We start from the raw sequence: 20479 nt of genomic DNA on the forward strand, positions 1-20479 counted from the left end.
GCTGGGAAGCACAACAGAGATCTTTTTGGCAGAAACAGCACTGCCTTCATACCTAGCAAATGCCACAGATTCCACAAACCCCTTGCTCCAAGACAGATTTTAGGTTAAACCTCTACAGGAGTCCCTTGGAAAAAATGCACAATTATCAGTTGCAAGACTAAGGGAAGACATTAATGACTTGTTTGTTCCCAGAGTTTCCTTGATCCATGAGGCAATGTTCTCAGTAAGTAAATCAAGTCTCACGCCAGTTTGTGATTGATGGGACAGCAGTCAAAGACTGGAACTACGTTTGTACACATCAGACAATCCTGGTAATCACGATCAACCAGCTGACATTACTGGTGCCCAGAGGGTCCCAAGGGCTGTGTGACTGCAGAGAGCTCTGAGCAAAACAGGGAAATGCATTGTTCTCGTTGCCATGAGTTTAAAGAAGTCTGCTCAGCCATGTAATGGTTTGGGGCTCTTTAATTATTAATAATACCCAACACACACCACACAATTTACATGTGCAAGTGCCACATCTCTGCACTTGAGTCACAGCACAGCCTGCCCACTTCACCAGGACCAGAAAAAGAGCCTGCTGCCAAAGGGAGAGGGCTTCAGCTCCCCCTCAGTAGGTGAGTTTGGCTCTGGTCTGGGTCTAGAGTGATAGGCATTCTCAGGCAGAGGACGGTCTGTCTTCACCTTTGTAACCTGGAAAGAAATGCAAAGAAGTGATACAACTTCTCACAGCATTCAATAGCCAGGTTGAGTCAGAAGTTCAAGGAAGAACTACCAAGAAGAACCAAACAATACTAAGGACACACTGTTCAGCTGATGAGAGCTCCTCAATACTTCTAAGAAAAGGGAAGGGAGGAGTGTTTCATCACAACTACAGAGTAGCTCCATGTGAGTGTGAGCTTCACTCCTAAAGGAAAAGTCTCTACACCAGGAAAAGCAAACAGCAAGAGTTTCATTGTCTAAGAAAAGCAGAAGTCTTCTGGGAAAGCAACCCTGAAAAATGCTGCCAGTCTTATGATCCCACAAACTTCCAGTGCCAAATTCACTAATCACCATCTGGCCAAGAGATGCTGGAGACCTGGTCTGGACAAAACGTGCATAAGGAAGGAGAGCAGGATCTGCCTGTCTGCCCCAAAAGGTAAGAAGTTACCTTGGAGAGGTCTCCCAGGTCAGGTCTCACCCAGCCCAGCTTGTCCAGCACGCAGGAGTCGAAGGCTGCCTGCTGCTTGCGGCAGTGGCGCAGCTCCTGCTGGTTGCTGTAGTCGATGCACGTCCAGTACGCGGTGAAGGGCTCGGCACAGTGCGTCCGGATGCTCCTGGGGACAGCACAGGCACAAACCCCTCAGCAACCACCACTCAGCGCTCTTCTCTCACACTCATTCCAACCTCAGCTCGGGATAAAGTGGGTTTTGCAGCTTTAAGTTCTCAGGAACATCTAAACTTTCAGTCAAGTCAGTATTTGTATCAAATACCTGTAAAATTTCCATCACTGCAGCTATAATTAATACAACTTAACTGCATGTGGAGACAGCAATAACTTAACTGATATGTGGTGGGTATTTTTGCTGGGTAGATGTTCACAGCTCCTCCACAGGACATCTTCGTTTTGCCAAATAATTTAGTTACATTATACAGTGCTCTAATGCTTCCAAATGATTTTGTGTCTAAAGCTCAAGAAGCTGTGCTAAGAACAGAGGTTTCAGCTGCTAGACTGAAGGTGGACATGCCTTGAGGTAATTAAATCAGGTCCTTTACTAGCAGTACTGGCACATGCCTTGGATCTACATGTTTGGTCAGGAGAGGCAGGTGGTGCACCTGTGAGACAGGGAGGACAGACAACGCAATGCTCAGGTTGGTTTCCTGGAATTCATAACACAGCTGCAAGGTGCAGCAGCCTCACACCACTGCCCTCAGCTCCCAACAAAAACCCAGGCCACTTGCTCTGAAACAAGGGCTGCAGAGCTTCACATGACATAATAAATTCATGTATAAATAATCAAGACAAAACACATTGCCTCAATCCCCAGGAGTTAAAGTTTAAGAAGCAAATATAAAAGTTTTGGAAGCCATCATGGTGGCAACATTTTAAAATAGAATCATGGGATTACAGAATAGCTTGGATTGGCAGGAACCTTAAAATTCATCTCGTTCCACCCCCTGCCAGGGGCAGGGACACCTTCCACTCTCCCAAGTTGCTCCAAGCCCTGTCCAACCTGGCCTTGGACACTTCCAGGGATGGGGCAGCCACAGCTTCTCTGGGCAGCCGGTGCCAGGGCCTCACCACCCTCACAGGGCAAGATTTCTTCCTAATACCTAATCTAAACCTGCCCTCTGTCAGTGTGAAGCCATCCCCCCTTATTCTGTCACTTCGTACCCTTGTCACAAGGCCCTCTCCAGCTCTCTTGTAGCCCCTTCTGGTACTGAAAGCTGCACTAAGGTGACCCCGGAGCCTTCTCTTCCCCAGGCTGAACACCCGCAGCTCTCCCAGCCTGTCTCCAGAGCAGAGTTGGAACGAGTGACCGCCAGCGCTCCAATGACACTGCCGGGCAAGGCCCCGCAGCACCGTCAGCTCCAGGCCCGTGCGGCTCCGCCGGCGTGCCCCGGCCGGAGGCCGCTCACCTGAAGAAGTCGATGGCGCACTGGTTCACCTGCCGGCCCTCCCTCAGGCACTTGCGCGGGTCCTTCTCCTCCCAGCGGCACAGCATGAACTCCTTGTTGGGCCGGTCGCACTGCGAGCCGTAGTGGTGCGCCGCGGCCTTCAGCACGGACGAGCTCACCGTCACCTGCGGCGGGGCACAGCGGCCGTGAGGGCGGGCGGGGAAAGCAGGGCAGGGCGGGAAAGGTGCCGCTGCCCCTCACGCACTCACCTCCTGCACATCGAGCTCCTCGAGCGGGGGCACCCGCAGCACCCCGGGCATGGCGGCTCTCCTTGAGCGCCCTCAGCGCCCGCCCCGCACCGCGCACGCGCCGCCGCGGGGGGCGGGGCCGCGGGGGGCGGGGCCGTTGCCGCGGTGACCGGGACGCGCCGTCGGGGCCGCCATGGAGCTGGCGGGGGAGCGGTACCTGGGGGGCATCATGCGCGGCAGGTGGGGCCGGGGGACAACGGGGGACACGGGGGGACCGCGAAAGGGCAGGGGGGGCTCGGGGGAACCGGGGCGAGGGACGCGGTGTGCTGGGGGCACGTGGGAGCGGGGGGTCCGGGAAGAGGCCGGGGGGGAGCACGGGGACACGGAGGGCCCAGCGGGGTTCGCAGGGGACAAGTGGGACCGGGGGGCCCGACGGAGCGAGCAAAGGGGTACCGGGAGGGCCGGGGAGTCGCGGGCGTTGCGGGTGGCAGATGGGCCATGGGGGCACGGTGGGGGGGGGGGGGGGGGTGGCGGGGGGCTGGTGGGGCCCGGGGGGCGCCGGGGACGCGGGGTTTCCATCGCCCACCCCCCCATCTCTCCCAGGATGGAAGGATTCGGCTACTACGCGCTGCCGACGGGCACCGAGTACCGGGGCTCGCTGTGGGACGGGATGTTCCACGGGCAGGGCGAGCTGCTGCTCCCCGGCGGCGGCGGGTACCGGGCGCTCTGGGGCCGCGGGGCGCCCACGCAGGTACGGCCGGGGGGCTTCAGCCCGAGGGGCCTCCGCTGGCAGGGAGGCTTTGAGGTGAAATACGTGAATTTCCGAGCCAAGACAGAGTTCGGCCCCTCGGGGTGGGGAGAGGCTGCTGGCGGCCGGGCACCGCAGACAGGATTCCCGACAAAAGCCGAGCGGAGCCGCGCTGGCCCTGCTGGGGCTCTGCCTGTGCAACCTGGCCTTGGCGTTCCGTCCATCCATCATCTTTATTAACTCTGCACTTAAACATGTTTTGCAGGGGAAATTCACTTTTGCAGATGGTCTCGAATACGACGAGGAAAAATGGCATTACTGCGATGGCTACGACAGAAGATTTTATACAGAAATCTGTTCTGGTTTTAAACCGCCAGGTACTAAATTGCGTTTGCGATCCTAAGAGTCTGGAAGGAATTAAACTAACAACTTTGCTTAAGAAAGATTAATTCGGCTACATGAGTAACATGGGGCAGAAATGCTCTGGCTAATTTCATACAACCCTAAGACGCTGCCAGAAGAATGTGGACACCACCTTCCACCAGCACAGCCTGGGATGCAGCACTGCATCCATAGCGGGTCTCTTGGAGTGATGACCTGCAGGACAGGGCTTTATTATCTACAGCTTTTGATATCCTGATTAACCCTTTTATACCTTTCACCCTCACTGCACCAGCAGGGTGCTTTTGATACAGAAAAGCTGAGCAAAGGCAATTAGTTTGCATCCAGGACATCAAATGAAGTTTCAAGCATCTGCCCACGTAGCTTTTTAGTAGGTTTGTGTTCAGTCTATGTTTTTGCTAAAGACTTCTATAATGTTATTGTTTATTGTAGTCAAAAGGTGGATTTATAAGGGAAAAAGTGAGTAAAATCTGTAACATAATACACACAATACATGGAATATTTTAGCGATGACATGGAGTTCTGTGAGGCCAGCGAGTCTCTCCTGGCCCCATTTTGGATTTTAGGGTTGTACTTGTAATGTTAACTTGGTGGGCTGAATCACAGGACTGTGAATGAGGAAATCAAAGTGACAGTTTTTTATCACACAATCTTCGTGTGTGCATTTTTCCATTTTCATTTTCCACATCTGCAAAATTGACAAAATGCTTTACAAAATTTATTGTGAAGTAACTATGTTGTTTTTATAGCAAACACCATGGAGATGTATGTTAGTTATCTTGATCAAAGGCATAAATTTTTTAAAAAATCAAACCTTGTTTTCCCCCTTCAGGCATTCCTCAGCTTACAAACCTGGATCGTCCCAAAATAATCCCAGAAGGTTGTTATGACTGTGGGGATGGATTCTATAACCCCAAAACCAGAGTTGTTGTTGACTACAAACACAAGTTTCTGAGAAATGCAGGTATGATTTAACTTCTTCTGCAAGGTAAACTATGAAGAGTATATTTCTCATATCTTCTAGGTTGCCTGATTAAAGCCAAAATATAAACAGCTCTATGACTTGGTTCTATTATCACTGAGGTAAAATATCTTTAACTTATTTGTTTTTTCAGTGATTTATGTATCCCCAGAGCTGTACAAATAATATTTTGTAAAATTACAATGAAGTATTCCCAAGCATATATGAATAAATACATTTTATTACCATTTGGTATGTTAATCTCAGAAAAATCTTCAGTCTCTTCTCAGTTATGATCTCAAGCAAGGGAGTGGTTGTGAGGGGCACGTCACTGATCCTGAAAGCTGAAAAGCTCCATGTTGTGAACCAGAAAAGTGCTTAAGCATGTGCTTATCTCTACATGTTGGAATAGTCCAGTTTATTAAAATGAGTCTGGGTCTTACCTTCCTGAACAGGAAACCTTCACCTTGGAGAGCTGTATTTGGAGTAGACTCTGGCAAATACATGGATAAGTCCCCAAATTAATAAGCCTTGGGGAAAATTAGTTCTTACCAAGCCAAAAGAGAAACTTTTCAAATTAAAAGCCACAGAATATCTATCCTCAAACAGTTGACATTGGGATAACTCAAAAAATTTAATCTGATCTGAAGAAAACCTAATTTGTGTTCTGGCTATTTAATCTTTGTGTTTATCACCTTTTCAGTGCAGAGGTTTTTAAAATGAAACTGATTTCTGAAAGCAATCACCCACCCTGCTTTTTTTTTTCTCAAATGTCCAAATTGCAAAACGTCTTTTTTTCTAGAAAACAGAACGTTTCATTTTCAGTGTGCTACAGTTTAACAGTTTTGTTGCTTGGAAACTCCATTTTTCAGCAAATTTACTATTTGTTGTAAAAAAATTCTGCTCTACTCTACTTTCAAGAGCTTTGAGCACAGTGTGCACTGTGATATTGGAGGAGGGAAGTGAGGGGGGGTTAAATGAATTGGAGATACCATCTGCTATAAAATATACCCTGTGATACATGGCCTGTTTTATAAACGTTGAATAAAAACTGATCTAGATTATTACAAATGGCATCGATCCAAAATACTGGAATGCAGTGGGCCTACTGATGAGGAAGATAAGCAACATGCTTTCCAAAAACACAGGAACCTACACAGATTAGTACAGGAGGGAACGCCTTGGAATTCAATTTATTGTTTTTTAATCTGTTCTTTGAACTCATTGTCCTTTATGACATTTATCTCAAACCCTACAAATTATATCAATCAATATTGGCTCAGCAGCCCGGCACAGCGTGCGGCCTGAGAGAGTCATGGAGATGGGCTTTGTGTGGCCCTTCCAGCCAGAGCCTGGACACAAAGTTAAAGTTGTTGATGTGAGTGTGAAGAAGGAATGTGTCATGTAGGCCAGACCCTTCCTCTCAAGAACATGAACACAATTGAAAAACCCGGCACTTGTTCAACATCAGAGGAACTCTTGCCGCCCCAGGAGAGATGATTCAGGGCACAAGGCCACTGAAGTAAAGAGAAAAAAAAAATTAAAAAAACCCCAGCTGTAAGCAGAAGAAACTGAGGAAGAGGCTGAGATGACAGGGAACAGATCCAGAATTACTCCATTATAGGTTGGGCAGGAAAGAGCAGGAAAACCTCCAGGCTTCCAGCCAAGTCTTGAAAGCATCAAAAGCAGATGGTAGGAAGCATTCAGGAAGATCTTACAACAGCTTGACAGGTTTACCAAAATGACACTGTCTTCCTCAGCCCTGGCAGCAGGCTTCAGAATACTCCAGTCCTCACCTTTCACCCCGGCCCTATTATGAAGCAATTCCTAATTGTTTCTGGGCTGTTTGTGGAGGAGAGCGAGGAATCACTGAGCCTTGGCACGGCCTCGCCTCCAGACTGGCAGCATCCAGGTACCGTTCCAGAGGAGAGGAAAGCAGCCGCCATTTGAAACTCCTGAGTTTGCTTCCAGCACTTTTCTGTGGAGATGAGAGGATGTCGAGCACCACAGAGACTCCTGAGGAGTCTGGCAAGCCCTGCACTTCGCTAGCTCGGAGGTCTGATACTCATTTACTCAGAGAGCTCTCGCTGCTAGAGCAGTGCAAAGGCCCATCGTGAAAACATAATCAGGCCCAGGGAATGAGATGACAGCAACAGCTTTGTTATACGTTTTTATCTAGCGAAGTTTTCCAAATTCTCATTACAGCCTCGCAGTTATTACTCCGTCCCTAAACCTCTGTTTCCTTGGGGATGCTCAAATTTCTCTTGATTCTCCATGTGTTCTTCAAGCTTTTCTTTTTTCCAGTATTGCGAAGTACGCAAAATTGAGCACATAAATAAGAATGGGAAGGCTCATTTGTAAGGAGATACGTTGTTTATTTTGAATAGATACTGGGACCAGGCTCCTGTTTCACCAGGAGTATTCCTCTTTTTTTTCTCCTAGAAATAGGACTCCTGGCACCTTTGTAACAGAGTTTGGTCAATAGAAAGATCGGAAGATTTCCCAGTTTTTCAGTGAAAAGTAGAAACTACAAGATGTTATTTTTTTTAATGCGAAGCAGGGAGGTACAAGAAGAGTTGTGACAATCAGGTTTTAGGCCCTCTGAATATCAGAGAAGCCCATAACTTTCAAAGAGCAAATACCATCAAAAATAGGAAATTTTTTATACTGAGATGGAAAAGACCTCAGGAGATTGCCTGGGTCACCTGCCTGTCTTGATGAAAAGCGAAGATATTTCTGATGAAAATTGCCTTGTTTCTCCTGTGGTTTTCCCAGGGATGGGTTAAATAATATAAAGAATGCTTTTCCTCTTTCTAATATGAGGATATTTGCTCTACTATTTTCATATTTCTTCTGCAGTCAATATTACCTGGAATATACTTGTACCTCTTCCTATAAATCAAAAGACACAGAAAGACACAAAATCTGCCTTTTCACTCAGAGCTCAGTCAAGAAACTGAATTAACAGCAGGATTAGGTCCAGAATACCAGAACAAGTGTCTTATTAAGAGGGGTTTGGTGTTACTGCAGTCCCAAGCCAGCCAGCAATCAGCATTTCTACGAGCCTGAAAGTCTAGTGAAAAGCAGCAGGAAAAATCCTGCTGCTTCAGGAATCATTATGAGCTGAAAAGGTCAAGATTCAAGAACATTATTTTCGTATAGTTTAGAGAAGTCTGGGGTTAGAACGTCTGAGGTTCCTTGGTTGTGAGGCTGGCCTGACTCCCCAGGCAAGGGGGCAAAGCTATTTTAATTCTAAGCCTTAATAATCACAGACTTACAGTTTCCTCATGTTGTTACCTTGGGATGGAGGCTCTCATGCTTGGTCTGAGAGGACTGAGAAGCACAAATTTTTTGGACAGTCAGCAATGATATGTTCAACCATTTCAGGTTTTTATCCAAGTATGTAAATCCATGAGAGACATTTCCTACATTTGGACTTTTTTTTCCTTACAACTCAGATTTGACTTACACCAAGTGCTTTTTGGGAAATGTGGATTTTGACTTGCCTGAAAAATGTAGTTGAGAAACAGCCATAACCACTCAATAATCGCTCAGGGTAATATTTCTGTACCTACCCTCATGTACCCCAAATACATGCAGATGTTTGCGTGCTCTTTCTCAGAAACTACTGGAGAATTGGGTGTGGGATGAGGACCTGGCAATTTTTCAGGCCTGGAGTATTTCTGGAAAAAAGACAGCAAGTTTAACTTCGAGTCGACTGTGGTGCAGGAAAAAAGATTGACTGCACTGAGGGATCATGCACAGAGCTTTATTCCCTGTTCTTCTTTGAAATTGCCCGTTCTGATGATGGAGGGAGTGGATGAACAGCCTGATTCCAGGCTAGTCCCTAGTCATTGCCTAAGAATGTACGAGTTGTTTTGGCAGATGCCCTGAGCAAGAGAGGAAAGCCCCAGCAATACACATACAGAGGGAATATAGGATTTTTGTTCAAATGAATTTAGCTTCCCATAGATTTAAATGTCTACTTATAAGGCAGGACCATTTAATCTTTTGTACATTTGTTTCTTTTTTATTTGACTTAAGATACTGAATTTAGATGAGGTTTAGTTCCTACATATTGAAACTCTTAAAAGCTCTTCAAATAATTGTTCTTTGGATACTTGTTAAGCTAAAGAAATCAGTTTTGATCGGCAGTAAAAGTTCATGCTATTTTAAGTGCAATGCTATAGCTATTTTCTGTTGTATATTTAATCATTTTGAATTATATGTCATGTAAAAGATTTTAGCTCTGGGGCATTTGCCAGATGGCTGATTCTGCATTTCACACAACAAAAGAAATAATGTTTGTGTAAAGCTCTTAAAAATAGTTGGTAATCAGTATATTCTACAACGAATAGGATCCAGACCTGTTTGGAAAAAAACCCCAGCTTTTGCAGAAATTAATTTAGAGGATTTGGTCTCTACCTCTGGGCTCTGAACAAAACAAATTGTGTCTATTGTTTGCTGATTTTGTAACATTTAACAAGTTAACGGGATTGTAAATTTTACTCATTTTTATGTTAAATGCCATTTATTGCAATCCATTGATCTTTTTCTCTTTACTTTGGCTGACAAACTTATTTCTGAAAGCAGGGTTGTAAAGCAGAGAGCCAACACTGCTCTCCATTTACACAAGTAGAGCATACGAATGTGAGTAGCCCTTTGCTTTTCTTGTAACAGCTGGAGTGCTTGTCCTTTTTACTGCTAATTCCTCTTTCTGGCATCTTTGATTCATGTTCCTCCAAAATACCACTGCAAAAAATATTTTCTCTCTCTGCCATGGCACTCAGCTTCTTCTCTTTGCCAACAAGGCTCTACAGAGCTACCTACAAATTCACCTCCTGGTCTTGTCTCCTCCATCTCCCACATACTTTTTTCCCTTGCATGTAGTCCCAGGATATAGGTTTTTAGCCACGTTCATACAATTCCAGTATTCTGGTACTTGCTTTCCAGACTCTGTGGTAGTCAGAAGCTTTGAAAAATATTACATCCAGAAGCAGGTCAGAAATTGTATTATAACTCTTTGATCTGGATCTCCAAGTGCCACTTATCTACCTCTTCCTATTTTTTAGTTAGATAGCTCTTGTTCTGATGTCAGAGCTCTGGATTTAAATACCCAATGCTTAACAGATAGTTGAGGAGCCAAATCTCAGCAGGAGGAGAGGCAGAACCCTGGCAAGATCACACTGGGACTGCTGAGTGGGCAAGGCAAATGGCTGAGCAGTGAAGATGGCAAAGGGAAATTGAGTCTGCTTCGTTTAAAATGAAGATCCCAGACTCCTACGAGAAGTTGGGGGTGTTTTCTTACCCTTCTTTTTTTTTTCTTACTTTACCCTAAACACTTCTTAAAATGTTGGACCAATTTTCCTACCCGTCATATGCTCTTTTCATATCTTTTTATATAGAAATGTGTTCAGATCAGGCACATTTTGGATGCCATTGCAAAATTCATACATATGTCTTTCACAGTGTCAAAGTCTGTTCAGGTGACAGACAGAGATACTTGGAGATTTCTCATCTGAGCAACCAAGAATATTTTTAGATTAAATTTGGATTATATGTTTTAATCTAAAACATCCTCCGTTCAGCAAAATAGATTACGAACCAACATAATTTATATCCCAGACTAAAGCCAGCAATGATAATATTAATATTTGCATCCTGATGTAAGTTACTACGGTAATTTCAGTAGCTATAGCTTTTGCAGATATATTGTTCCTTCTGGTTTCCTGGTCTTATCTTTTTGAAAACTGTGGAAGTTTCAGTTCCAAAGAGTGGCATGCCAAGAATAACACCTTTGTTTGGGTGCTAACCATCCTATTGTGAATCCATTAAATAGGTTACACACGAGTCCTATAGGCACTTACATTCAATATACAGTTCATGTGAAAACAAGTTTTACAAGAGATGGAAAGTTCATTTGGGGGCCATTTTGGAATGACAGTAATTAAAAGAGAATGGAAGGGTGAGAATTTGTGGGTGGAAGCAAAGGTTAATTGAAAACACATTTTCTGTTTTCTTGCCAGCCTTGACGTTGGTGGGGTCAGGTGCAGTAAGGAAAGGGGTGGTAGGGACCCGGAGGGAGCAGTGGAAATGGAAGGGGTGTGCCAGGCAGAACCCATGGCTGAGATGCTATCACATGTCACTGTGATTGTGCAGTGGGAGAACACGATAAACTGCGATAAACTGCGCTGCGGGTGCTGGGAGGAGTCAGGGATGTGAAAGAATTCAGTGATATTGTTGTTTACAATGGGCTGCATGTGCTTGGCCCTCTGCAAACAGAGAGGAAGCTCAGCTGCTGCTCAAGGATGGTGTGTTGTAAACACACCCTTCAAAGCATGGGCACGGAAAGCTGAGCAGAGGGATGACACCCACTCACCTCTGGTCCCACCTTGCCCTTGGGCAGAGGAGGGAGCCACGGATCTGAATTTCAGAGTGCACCAGGCCTCCAGTGTAGAGACAGCATCTAAGACACCAGGAACACATACAGCTACAAAGGCCTGGCATGCTCAGACAAGGTTTTAAAGGTGAACAATATAGGTTTTTCCCTGTTTAAGCCACTGAGTATTCTGATTTCAACACAACTTCTCGGTGGTTTCCTGGGAAAGCAATAGTTAAGAGAAGCCTCCATGACAATAGTGCCTGTGCTGACAGTCTCAGCTCTGTGCCATGGCAGGCACCTAAGCATGCAGAGTCCTCAGAAGTCTCTCACAGCTGAGGTTTCCATAAGCAACCCAGAAACACGATAGTTAGAAGCAAATAATTCTAAACTTTGCAATATGCATTTAATATAGCAAGATTAAACGCACCTAAATTACAGTGTGTTTTCATGTCATCCCTTGAAAGCACCCTGAAGCAAGGCCACCCTGAATTTTCAGCTGTTTCTAATCCCAGATGAGAGATAAATCTGGAGTGTGGTATTTGGGGAAATCTCTTCTGCCACTGCTTTTAGCCTGAACATTGGAAAGGAGGCAAGTGGTTTCATTTTGCAGAGAGCAGAAATCCACTGATTTAAGTGGGCTGCAGTTTGAGTTCACTGTGGAATACACCTAACAGCAGTTGTGACACCTGTGTGACTTTGCTGACATTTGGAACTTCCCCTAAAGCCCCCCAAAACAAGGCAGAGACTTGCCAAGCAATATTTGGTGAGAAGAACCAATTTTGGGATGGGGTATTTAAAGGAACACATTACAACCACAGCTTTAGCTGGGTCTTATTTACCTAAAGAGACTCTCCAGACTGACCTGTTGGCTGTGTGGACAGTGTCCAACAGGAGATCAGGAGCACTTGCACCCCTGGTAATCATCTATTGTGGGCAGATGCTGTTTCTGGGGACCAGTCGTGCAGGTGCCTGCCGGGGTTGGCTCCATGTGCCTCTGCCTGCTTAATGAAAACAGCCTGAATTAATCACAAAAATAACAGAGAAGCTGTCCCAGTGTGGGCTGGCTGAGGATCTCACCCACAGTATTCAATATATATTTAGTGGGTGCTAGAAACTGATCTCATTTTTGATTGAGACACAAGGAAATAATTCAAGAGCTCATCCATTACAATCTTTTGCTGTCTCAGTTTCAAGATTCCAATAATATGTCATGATAATAATGATTATATTTCACTGACTTGGGAAGAAATAACTAGGTAACATTTACTAACTGCACAGGGATACACCAGATTGCAGTGAAATGCTCAGACAAAGCTTTTTTCCTTTACCTTCGAACACCAGCATGGTTAGTCCTCTTTCAGCAAAGTCTGTTCCATCACTGTTTATTCTACTGAGGAAAATCTAAAAAAATGGATAAACTTTTAAAGATGAATATGCTGACACAAAATTCAGCACACCACATGAAGAACCCCATTCCACCTAATTGTGCACAGGGTGATAATTTAGCACTGATTTAAGAGTTTGTATTTTTTTCAAATCTTTTTTAAAAGGAAAATTACTTCTGAAGGTGAAGATGTGCTTAGACAATCATATTAACATATTCAAACAATTGCAATTTGCAAAATAGTAATTACAACTCACTATCTGGTAGCATTAATCAAACTTCAAGGTTTAATTCCATTTTAAATATTGATGAAATGTGATTCTCCAATCTAACCCTGGTGTTGCAGGGTTATGGAAGCAGCCAGTGACAGAAAAAGAGGAACGTGTAGTTAACAAGCAGCTGCCACAAAGAAGGATCGGCATCTGTGATTTAAATTGTTAGCTGCACAGTCAGGTAGAGTGTAAAAAGGGTAGTCAAGAGGCTGTTAAGTCCATTGCTGCCAATTACTAACAATCAGGGAGGAGCTTTAAGACTTGTTCAGTACAATAAACCCAGTTTGTCTTGTTTCAGGGGTTACTACTGAAGAGGTTGCAGCTGCACTGATTCAAATAGCCCTAAAACTACAGTAATTATCAACCAGTCTTCTTTAGTGTAGCAAAAGTATGTTTTACCATAGCTTAACTCTTTACATTCTAATATTTCCCTGCCTCCTCTCCCATAGCCAGCCCTGGAGCCATTCTCATCTCTGGGCTGTGGTTCTTCTTCCTATCCTGGATCAGTTCTTTCATTTCCCTTTACCTGGACCAAGGACCAGTTGTACATCACACTGGGTTGGATGGCAGTTCTAGGGATTTACTTTATGTTGAGTCATTACATCTATTTTTCCTTTTCATACACAAAGCTGAAATTCACATTGCTCGTTCAGTTTTTACATCTGGTTAAACTACGTGCAGGTTAAGCAGGGCTTATGGACACGTATTTAATTTGCACAGGCTCAGATCACTGCATGAACCAAGACATTTTGGAATCAGTCTGGCAGGGCTAAGATCCATGGAGTGACTTGTCCTGGGTGCTTTCCTAGGAGACCAGGAAATGCCAGAGTGCAGAAGGAAACAATCGGGGCAAACCAAGGGTATGTTGGAAACCTGTGAAGCCAAGTTACATCTGCCTTTCTTTGTGCTTACACCCTTGATGCTCAGCTGAGTGAGTGCTGTCAAAGGCTCAGACAGACTCAGGCTGATTATTTCTAGTGCTCAGGTGAGCCAGGTGTGCCCAGCTACCAGCCAAACGTGGTGATACACAGCATCTCTAAGTTTTCTTATTCCTTCACCATGACACAAATAGACAAAAGTTTCCTTTTCATGCAGTTATTACAAGCTCAGATAAACTGTTTTTTTTAGTTAAGGCAATTCCAGCTAAAGCCACAGAGCCACACAGACTGGACAACATCTGTCACAGGCTCACATCTGCAACACCTAGAGCATAGAACAAAAGCCAGCACATTGATCATGGCTTGGATGTTGTTTTTAAGAAAGCTTAAGGACCACATTTGCATTCCTGTTGCAGTCCTCAGTGGAATCTGCCTGTGAGGATTGCGTGGTCTTTAAGCAAGACTCAGTGCTCATGTTTTTAATTTCCCTTTTAGCATATTTTTTCAGCATTTTTTTCTCCTGCTTTATACCCATATTAGAAATGTGCCATTAACGGGGTATGTTGTTATGGATCTATGAATCTATAAGGAATAAAAAAGAGACCAGTGAAACACAGAAAGAGCTGAACTTAGCTATTCTATCCAAATTATGAACATTTTGCAGTCATTAAAGCAAGCACCTTGGCACGTGCTTTCCTTCCTCCACCAGGATTCTTTCCTGCCTCCACCAGGATGCTTTCCTCCTTTCACCAGGATGCTTTCTGCCCTCACCAGGATGCCAGCAGAGCTCTGTGTGAGCATGTGAGCAGCACGTTATAGGTGTGTGCCTGACTCACTCGGCCAGCAATGAGAGAAAAGGGACAGCACCATGCAAAAAAAAAAAAAAAAAAAAAAAAAAAAAAAAAAAAAAAAAAAAAAAGGAAGAAAAAAGGAAAGACAAAGCTGACTTGATTCACGAGCCACCACAGTCAATGGGATTTACCCCCAGGCTTGAGGACTTGTGCACCAGAATTTGTCACATACCCCTCTGGGAACTTCTTAGCTTAACACTTCATTCCCAGGACCTTCCTGTCTTTTGCATTTCAAATGCTCCTCTGTCGCTTTAACATAAAGGTACAACTCCACAATCAAAAGATCTCCATGAAAATTTGACTCCTAAAGAAGCAACATGCTTCTTTCTCCGCTTTTTCTGACCTGCCTAAGCAGGGCGCTCAGCAGTGTGAATAAATGGGACCGTGATGGTCGCAGCACCGGGGTTACACCCCCTCGGCTCCGTCCTCCTCCCAGTCATCTGTTCCTTTACGTAACAACGGCTGCCACAAATCCTCACAATTAAGATTTTTACACACATCACAAGCAGCTAATATGAATTTGTTAAGACAGTGGTAAACACAAGAAGGAGCTCGAATATATTTCATTTATATTAAAAAAAATTACAGGTATTGTTTTAAGTAATACTCCAATGTTTTTTTCCAAGGCTTTTTAAAGTTTGTTTTTCCTGGTTTACTACACAGATCTCTTTTCTCCTACACAAACACAAAAGAAAAGGCTACAGAACAGTTTTTGGAGACAAGACTTTTTAAATCCCTGAAATTAAGAAGCCACAACTTAACATCCACCAAGCTATTTTTTTGTAAATCATGCACAAAATTACTATTCAAACTTTGCTGGTCAGTTGTTTTTTTCCTACATTGTCTTTGCTTTTATTTTCTTTCCACACTGTCATTATGCTCTCAGAATAAATACGACAGACATGAATGCTAACAAGGGACACAGGAGTTGGTCTAAAATATCTCTCAGCCACTACATCAGCTTATCAATACCTGCCACAACATACATCTCAAAAACAGCATGGAAAGAAAAGCTGGAAGACAAGAACCTGGGATTTTACTAGAAATTTTTCTTTACCTTGACTTTTCATAAACCAACAAGGAACACAGCCAGAGTATTTAAAAAATGCCTATCTTAATTTGTGATTATTTCAACATTTCTCCTCCGTATTTTGCCCAAAAAGGCAAAATATAAAATCTGTAAATGTAAATCTTGTAGTTCACCCAAGCTAAGCTTATCAAACAGATGAATAAGATCCTTGCCACAGATCCAGTATCTCCTGCCTTGACAAATTCCCACACAACAGCACACGATCTTTTAAACAAACAAAAAAAATGTGCTCTAAGAAATGCCAATGGCTAAAAAATTGATTTATTTTTCAAAGGAAAAATGGCTTGTTTGAGCTGGACCCCAGGGATGCAAAGAGCAGATCTGACACGGGGATATTTAACGTTCTCTTTCTCTCCCTTTCAGACAATGATGAACATGAATGGATCCTTCGGACCTGCCGGAAAGCCTGGGATATAACAACTGAGCACAAACCGAAACCATAAAACAGTTTTTCCTAGACAATATTCCAGCAAGGCAGGTAATCTGATTCACAATAAGCGCAATTTGTCCTCGTGGATTTGTCTCACCCGTTCCCTCGACAGGAATATAATCTTTCTGTCATCTTTGTCAGCACAAACAAAAATGGAAATAATCATTTAATCAGTCATGCTGAGCAAAAGCCACGGCAAAAAAGCCGACTGTACTCACAATAATATTCCTGAGAGGTGTGCAGTGTAGTATGTATAAACATTATTAAGCCTGAAAACAATTTGTTAAAAAGAGTGCCTCAGATTCGGTGTTGAAGTCATTCAAATCCATCTTAATCAACATTATTTTCCCAGATTTTAGCTAGCTGTCCTGGTGAATTCCTTTCCTCTCTTTTTGCTCAGTACTTTGATATTGATTGATCATTGTAATAATGTACACCAGAGGTATTCTTTAATGACTGGTTTGCTAACTAGGAAATTATATCCATTTACTACGAACGTTTGTTGAACTCTCCTGAAGCCAGAGTTTAACAAAATAATAAAAGGGGAAAACTGGGTGGGTTGCTGCTTGATTAGTAAGCCAGAAAGTATTTAAAAATAAAATAAAATGGAATTACATCATTTTCTGGATGTAAGTGCCAGCACTTCTACTTGCATTAACTTTATTTATTACACAAATAAGACATTTACAAAGCACAACATTAAAAGTATGTAACAAAACAGACATTGGTTTTACAAAAAGTGCTTACAATTTTGTTTTACTTTTTTAAAATAAATATTAGTCTTGACTGTCCACTCATTCAGAGAAAAAATTTTTTAACCATTGTAGCCAAGACATGCAGAATTGCAACATGCTACAACAAAATGATTGGCAGATGAAATAAAACTGGTGTTTAGTTGGCATCCTACAGATAAATCACTGATAGTAGTGCAGGATTGGTTCCCACTCCCCGTCCCAACGAGTGAGTTGTGTAAGCACCTTTAGCTCGGGCATTGGGTTAACCAGCATGAGCCAGAAAAAATCACTGGTGATAAAACCTTAAACCATCCCACTTCCAGAGCCGAGCCCTGTTAGTTACCTTATTAAACTGGAGTGAAGAGCCTTTCGCTGGCTGTCTTCAGTGGATTCTGTCTGCAAAAGGGTTTGTAAATAGCAACTGGAAAAGTTTAGTGCGTGGAGTCTGCATTGCTGCACCAGAACCCATCTGGCAATTACTGAATAAACTAAGAAAATGAGAATGACTTTAATTTTATTTTTTTTTAATCCACAGACAGGAGATGAATGCAAATGACCTGAGATAAGGTTTGGTTCAGTGGCAACAGTCAGTGTGAAATATGTTGTGAAACAATGTATTGAATAAATTAGAAGATTTCTTACATTCTTGGTACAGTTGAGTATTTTCCATACACATAATTAGCTCTAAAACTGCACAAGCTGAATTGCTTCCAGTTTTTGCAAACAATTTGGGCTTAATATAAACAGAGCCTGATTTCTGAATTAGCAAAGCTGCTCCTGGCTACTTATGGGGGGAAGTGCCCCGAGCACAGTCTGTGGTGAGCCCACATCCCTGGAGAGAAACACCTACATTCCCTCGGCCCCTGCCTTGTACTCCGGCCCTGCCGTGGTATCCATTACAAACCCTTGGACATCCAGGACATTTCACAAGTGGGTTTTTTCTGATCAAGTTGGTATTTAGCAGATACATATTTCATAGTTTCCCTTTCATTGCATTGCCATGACAGAAGAGAGAAATACATCAAACCCTTTTCTCCCTCAACAGAACAGTTGTGGCAATCTCAGAGACTGTGGGATGTCAGGGCAAGTTACAGCCTGAAGTCTCTCCTTCAGTCTTAAATGAAATAACTACCCATTCTTTTATGGCACTAATTCCACAACTAAATGGTCATTAGGATGTGCAAGCACAAATGGAGAACAAAGTCAGGCCCCAGTGGCTCCCTGGCCCTCATGGGCATCTCAAGGCTGGCACATGGACACAGCAACCGCCTCAACGTGTGATGACAAACAGTCACCAACAGCCAGCCAAGGGAACACTCATCCTTCCCTCATTGCTATGGACAAGGACAAAAAGGACTGCACCTGGTGCAACTGGAGCAACTGGTGACTGTCCCCTCCCCGAGGGGACGCCTCTGCAGCGATGGCTCCAGCCAGGTCAGGCGTGCAGGAGCGCCTTGTCACCGGTCACGGTCTGGAAATGGTCACTCACACATTGGGAGGTGACAATAAGATTTTGTGGACTTAATTCCCCTCTCTTAATTCCCCTCTCTCCTTTCAAATGTCATTTTAAATTGGGAATAGAGCTGCTGGCTGCAATTAGACAGATACTGGCCCAACTGTCCGAGGTAGTACCATCACTCTCTTAATATATGTACACACACACAGAAGAGTGTGTGTGTGTGTATTTGTTCCAACCAATATCAATGTGTGCTTGTACTCAGTTACTTCTCAAACCAAGAGATCTTGGTGGCCACCTCAGCAGACGTCCCCATCTCCTCCCGCCATTTCTGGAGCGCTCCTCGTGGTTTAGCTGGAGCCATGTGTCTGGCTGCTGGTGTCACACGGAGTTCAGGGACACGGGCAGGAGAAGGCCCCCCACGTGTGCAATACGGGCTGGCCAGAGCAGAGGGATGGCTGCCCACCCGGCCCATGTCGGGGGTTGATCCAGGATCTCCCAGAGAGGAAAACACAGTTCCAATTAAAAACAAGCTATGTAACAGATGGATTCCCATCTCCTGCTCCTCGGACATGGTTCAGTCATATCCCTCCCTAGCTGTGGCTCAGGGTAGGCTTTCACATTCTTGGAAGAGCGGCCTCACAGACACTTCACAGCAGGACAGGCCCGTGTGCTTGCGTGGAGAGAGGTTTTGTTACAGACCTGCTCTTGGCTCGGTGCAAACTGAGAAGGGCTGGCAGAGGTCACTTGTTTACTTTTCGATATTACCATCAATGAAGGATCATTTTAGAGTCCTTTTCCTGACTTAGGGCCAGACTGCTGAGCACTTCCTTTGCTGTTGCATTGAGCCCAGCAGTTCTCCTGGGATGCACCCTCATCCCAGGGCCTGGCAGGACCGACAGCCGTACCCCAGCAAGGGAGAACAGGAGGGCAGAGAGAATCAGAGCGATGCTGCCAGACAAAGGAAGATGCCATCCCCTTGCTGTCCACTTGGCTAGCGACCGTTCCCGCTGGCCTTACTGTGGTTTTCACCTTTTTAACTGGTCTCCAGTTTCTACCCAGCTCTTTCCACTGACTGAACTTGAGTCCACAGCAGGGCAGAACATTTCTACACCTTTATGGGCACCTTCCAGTGAGCGTTTCCCAGTCCCAGAGTATGGATTGTCTGAGAGTTTTCTGTAGGTACATTCTGAAATCACCCATTTATGATCCAATATGACTCCAAGGAAATAAAGTAGCTTGTTAATAAAGAACAAGAGTAAAAAACTTTAAAAAAAAAAAAAAGATTTGGCAGATGGCTGTGAGAGGAGAGAGATATTCAGTGTTCTAAGAACAAGTCAGCAATCAAAAACTTCAGGGTGCTAAACCTGGCTCTGCCACCAACCCTCATGGTTCCTCTCAGTTTAGGACATCTCTGCTTCCCCTCCTATAAAACGGGGGGGAAAAACACTAAGATTTACTTACCTTTGAGTGATCAAAGGACATGTGATTCTAAAGCACTTTGAGGAGGAAGAAAAACTGCCTATTTCCAGCTGGCATCATGTTTTCCACTCAGTGGAGTCTCAGCTACCTGCGAGTTTCATTCAGGAAGGTCTGTCTATATATCGAGTTGCTGAGCCAAAAAGCCAATTTCAGATTTCACACGTGCGAGTGGAAAGAAGGAGGGATGTCCAGGAACTGCTTCACTGGTGCAAAAAGAGAATCAGGCCAAACCACATAAATTCCTCCTTCCTTTGTGCTCAGAGGTGATCATCGACCCCCCTGAGACTCAGCGTGTTCTGGGTTGTCCATATTCCCATGGGTTTGGGAGCAAGACTTGCAAGCACAGTAGAGTCACCAGTTTTGACTGTGTCTGGCACTGCCTTGGAGAGACTCACGGTCATTCTACAAGTCCACAAGAAACAAGTGTAAAATGTAACTCTGCACTCAACACACACATACACAGAGTGTCGCTGGAGAAATCAGAGCGGACGCGAGGTGCTGGTCAATGGAAAGAACTGAGAGTGCTGGATCTGAGCTTCTCCCGCGGGACTGGTGGCAGCTGC

At 44.3% G+C, this 20479-nt stretch overlaps 2 protein-coding genes across 2 annotated transcripts; one reads left to right on the forward strand and one right to left on the reverse strand.

Moving 5' to 3' along the window:
* Positions 1 to 447: 447 nt before the first annotated feature.
* On the reverse strand, positions 448 to 2968 carry NDUFA8 (NADH:ubiquinone oxidoreductase subunit A8). Its single transcript, XM_069031943.1, has 4 exons — positions 2868 to 2968; positions 2620 to 2783; positions 1151 to 1316; positions 448 to 693 (listed from the first exon to the last, which is right to left on the reverse strand). Exons 1-4 carry the CDS (start codon positions 2916 to 2918, stop codon positions 556 to 558), a joined length of 519 nt encoding a protein of 172 aa, XP_068888044.1. The 5' UTR covers positions 2919 to 2968; the 3' UTR covers positions 448 to 555.
* Positions 2969 to 3027: 59 nt separating this feature from the next.
* Positions 3028 to 17587, forward strand: MORN5 (MORN repeat containing 5). The gene is given in 7 exon segments (XM_069031893.1): positions 3028 to 3086; positions 3450 to 3703; positions 3706 to 3776; positions 3779 to 3971; positions 4829 to 4960; positions 16178 to 16292; positions 17514 to 17587. Coding segments are annotated over 6 exon segments (777 nt in total). The 5' UTR covers positions 3028 to 3039; the 3' UTR covers positions 16258 to 16292; positions 17514 to 17587.
* The last annotated feature ends 2892 nt before the right edge of the window (positions 17588 to 20479 follow it).

This window comes from Aphelocoma coerulescens, chromosome 17 (genome assembly GCF_041296385.1).
Source record: "Aphelocoma coerulescens isolate FSJ_1873_10779 chromosome 17, UR_Acoe_1.0, whole genome shotgun sequence".
In the NCBI taxonomy this organism is placed as follows: domain Eukaryota; kingdom Metazoa; phylum Chordata; class Aves; order Passeriformes; family Corvidae; genus Aphelocoma; species Aphelocoma coerulescens.

Coding starts and splice junctions, on each gene's coding strand:
- NDUFA8 (XM_069031943.1), bottom strand. CDS start 2,918: ATGCCCGGGGTGCTGCGGGTGCCCCCGCTCGAGGAGCTCGATGTGCAG. Junction 1,317..2,619: donor TGCGCCATCGACTTCTTCAG/GTGAGCGGCCTC, acceptor TGCTGTCCCCAG/GAGCATCCGGACGCACTGTG. Junction 694..1,150: donor ACCTGGGAGACCTCTCCAAG/GTAACTTCTTAC, acceptor ATTTCTTTCCAG/GTTACAAAGGTGAAGACAGA.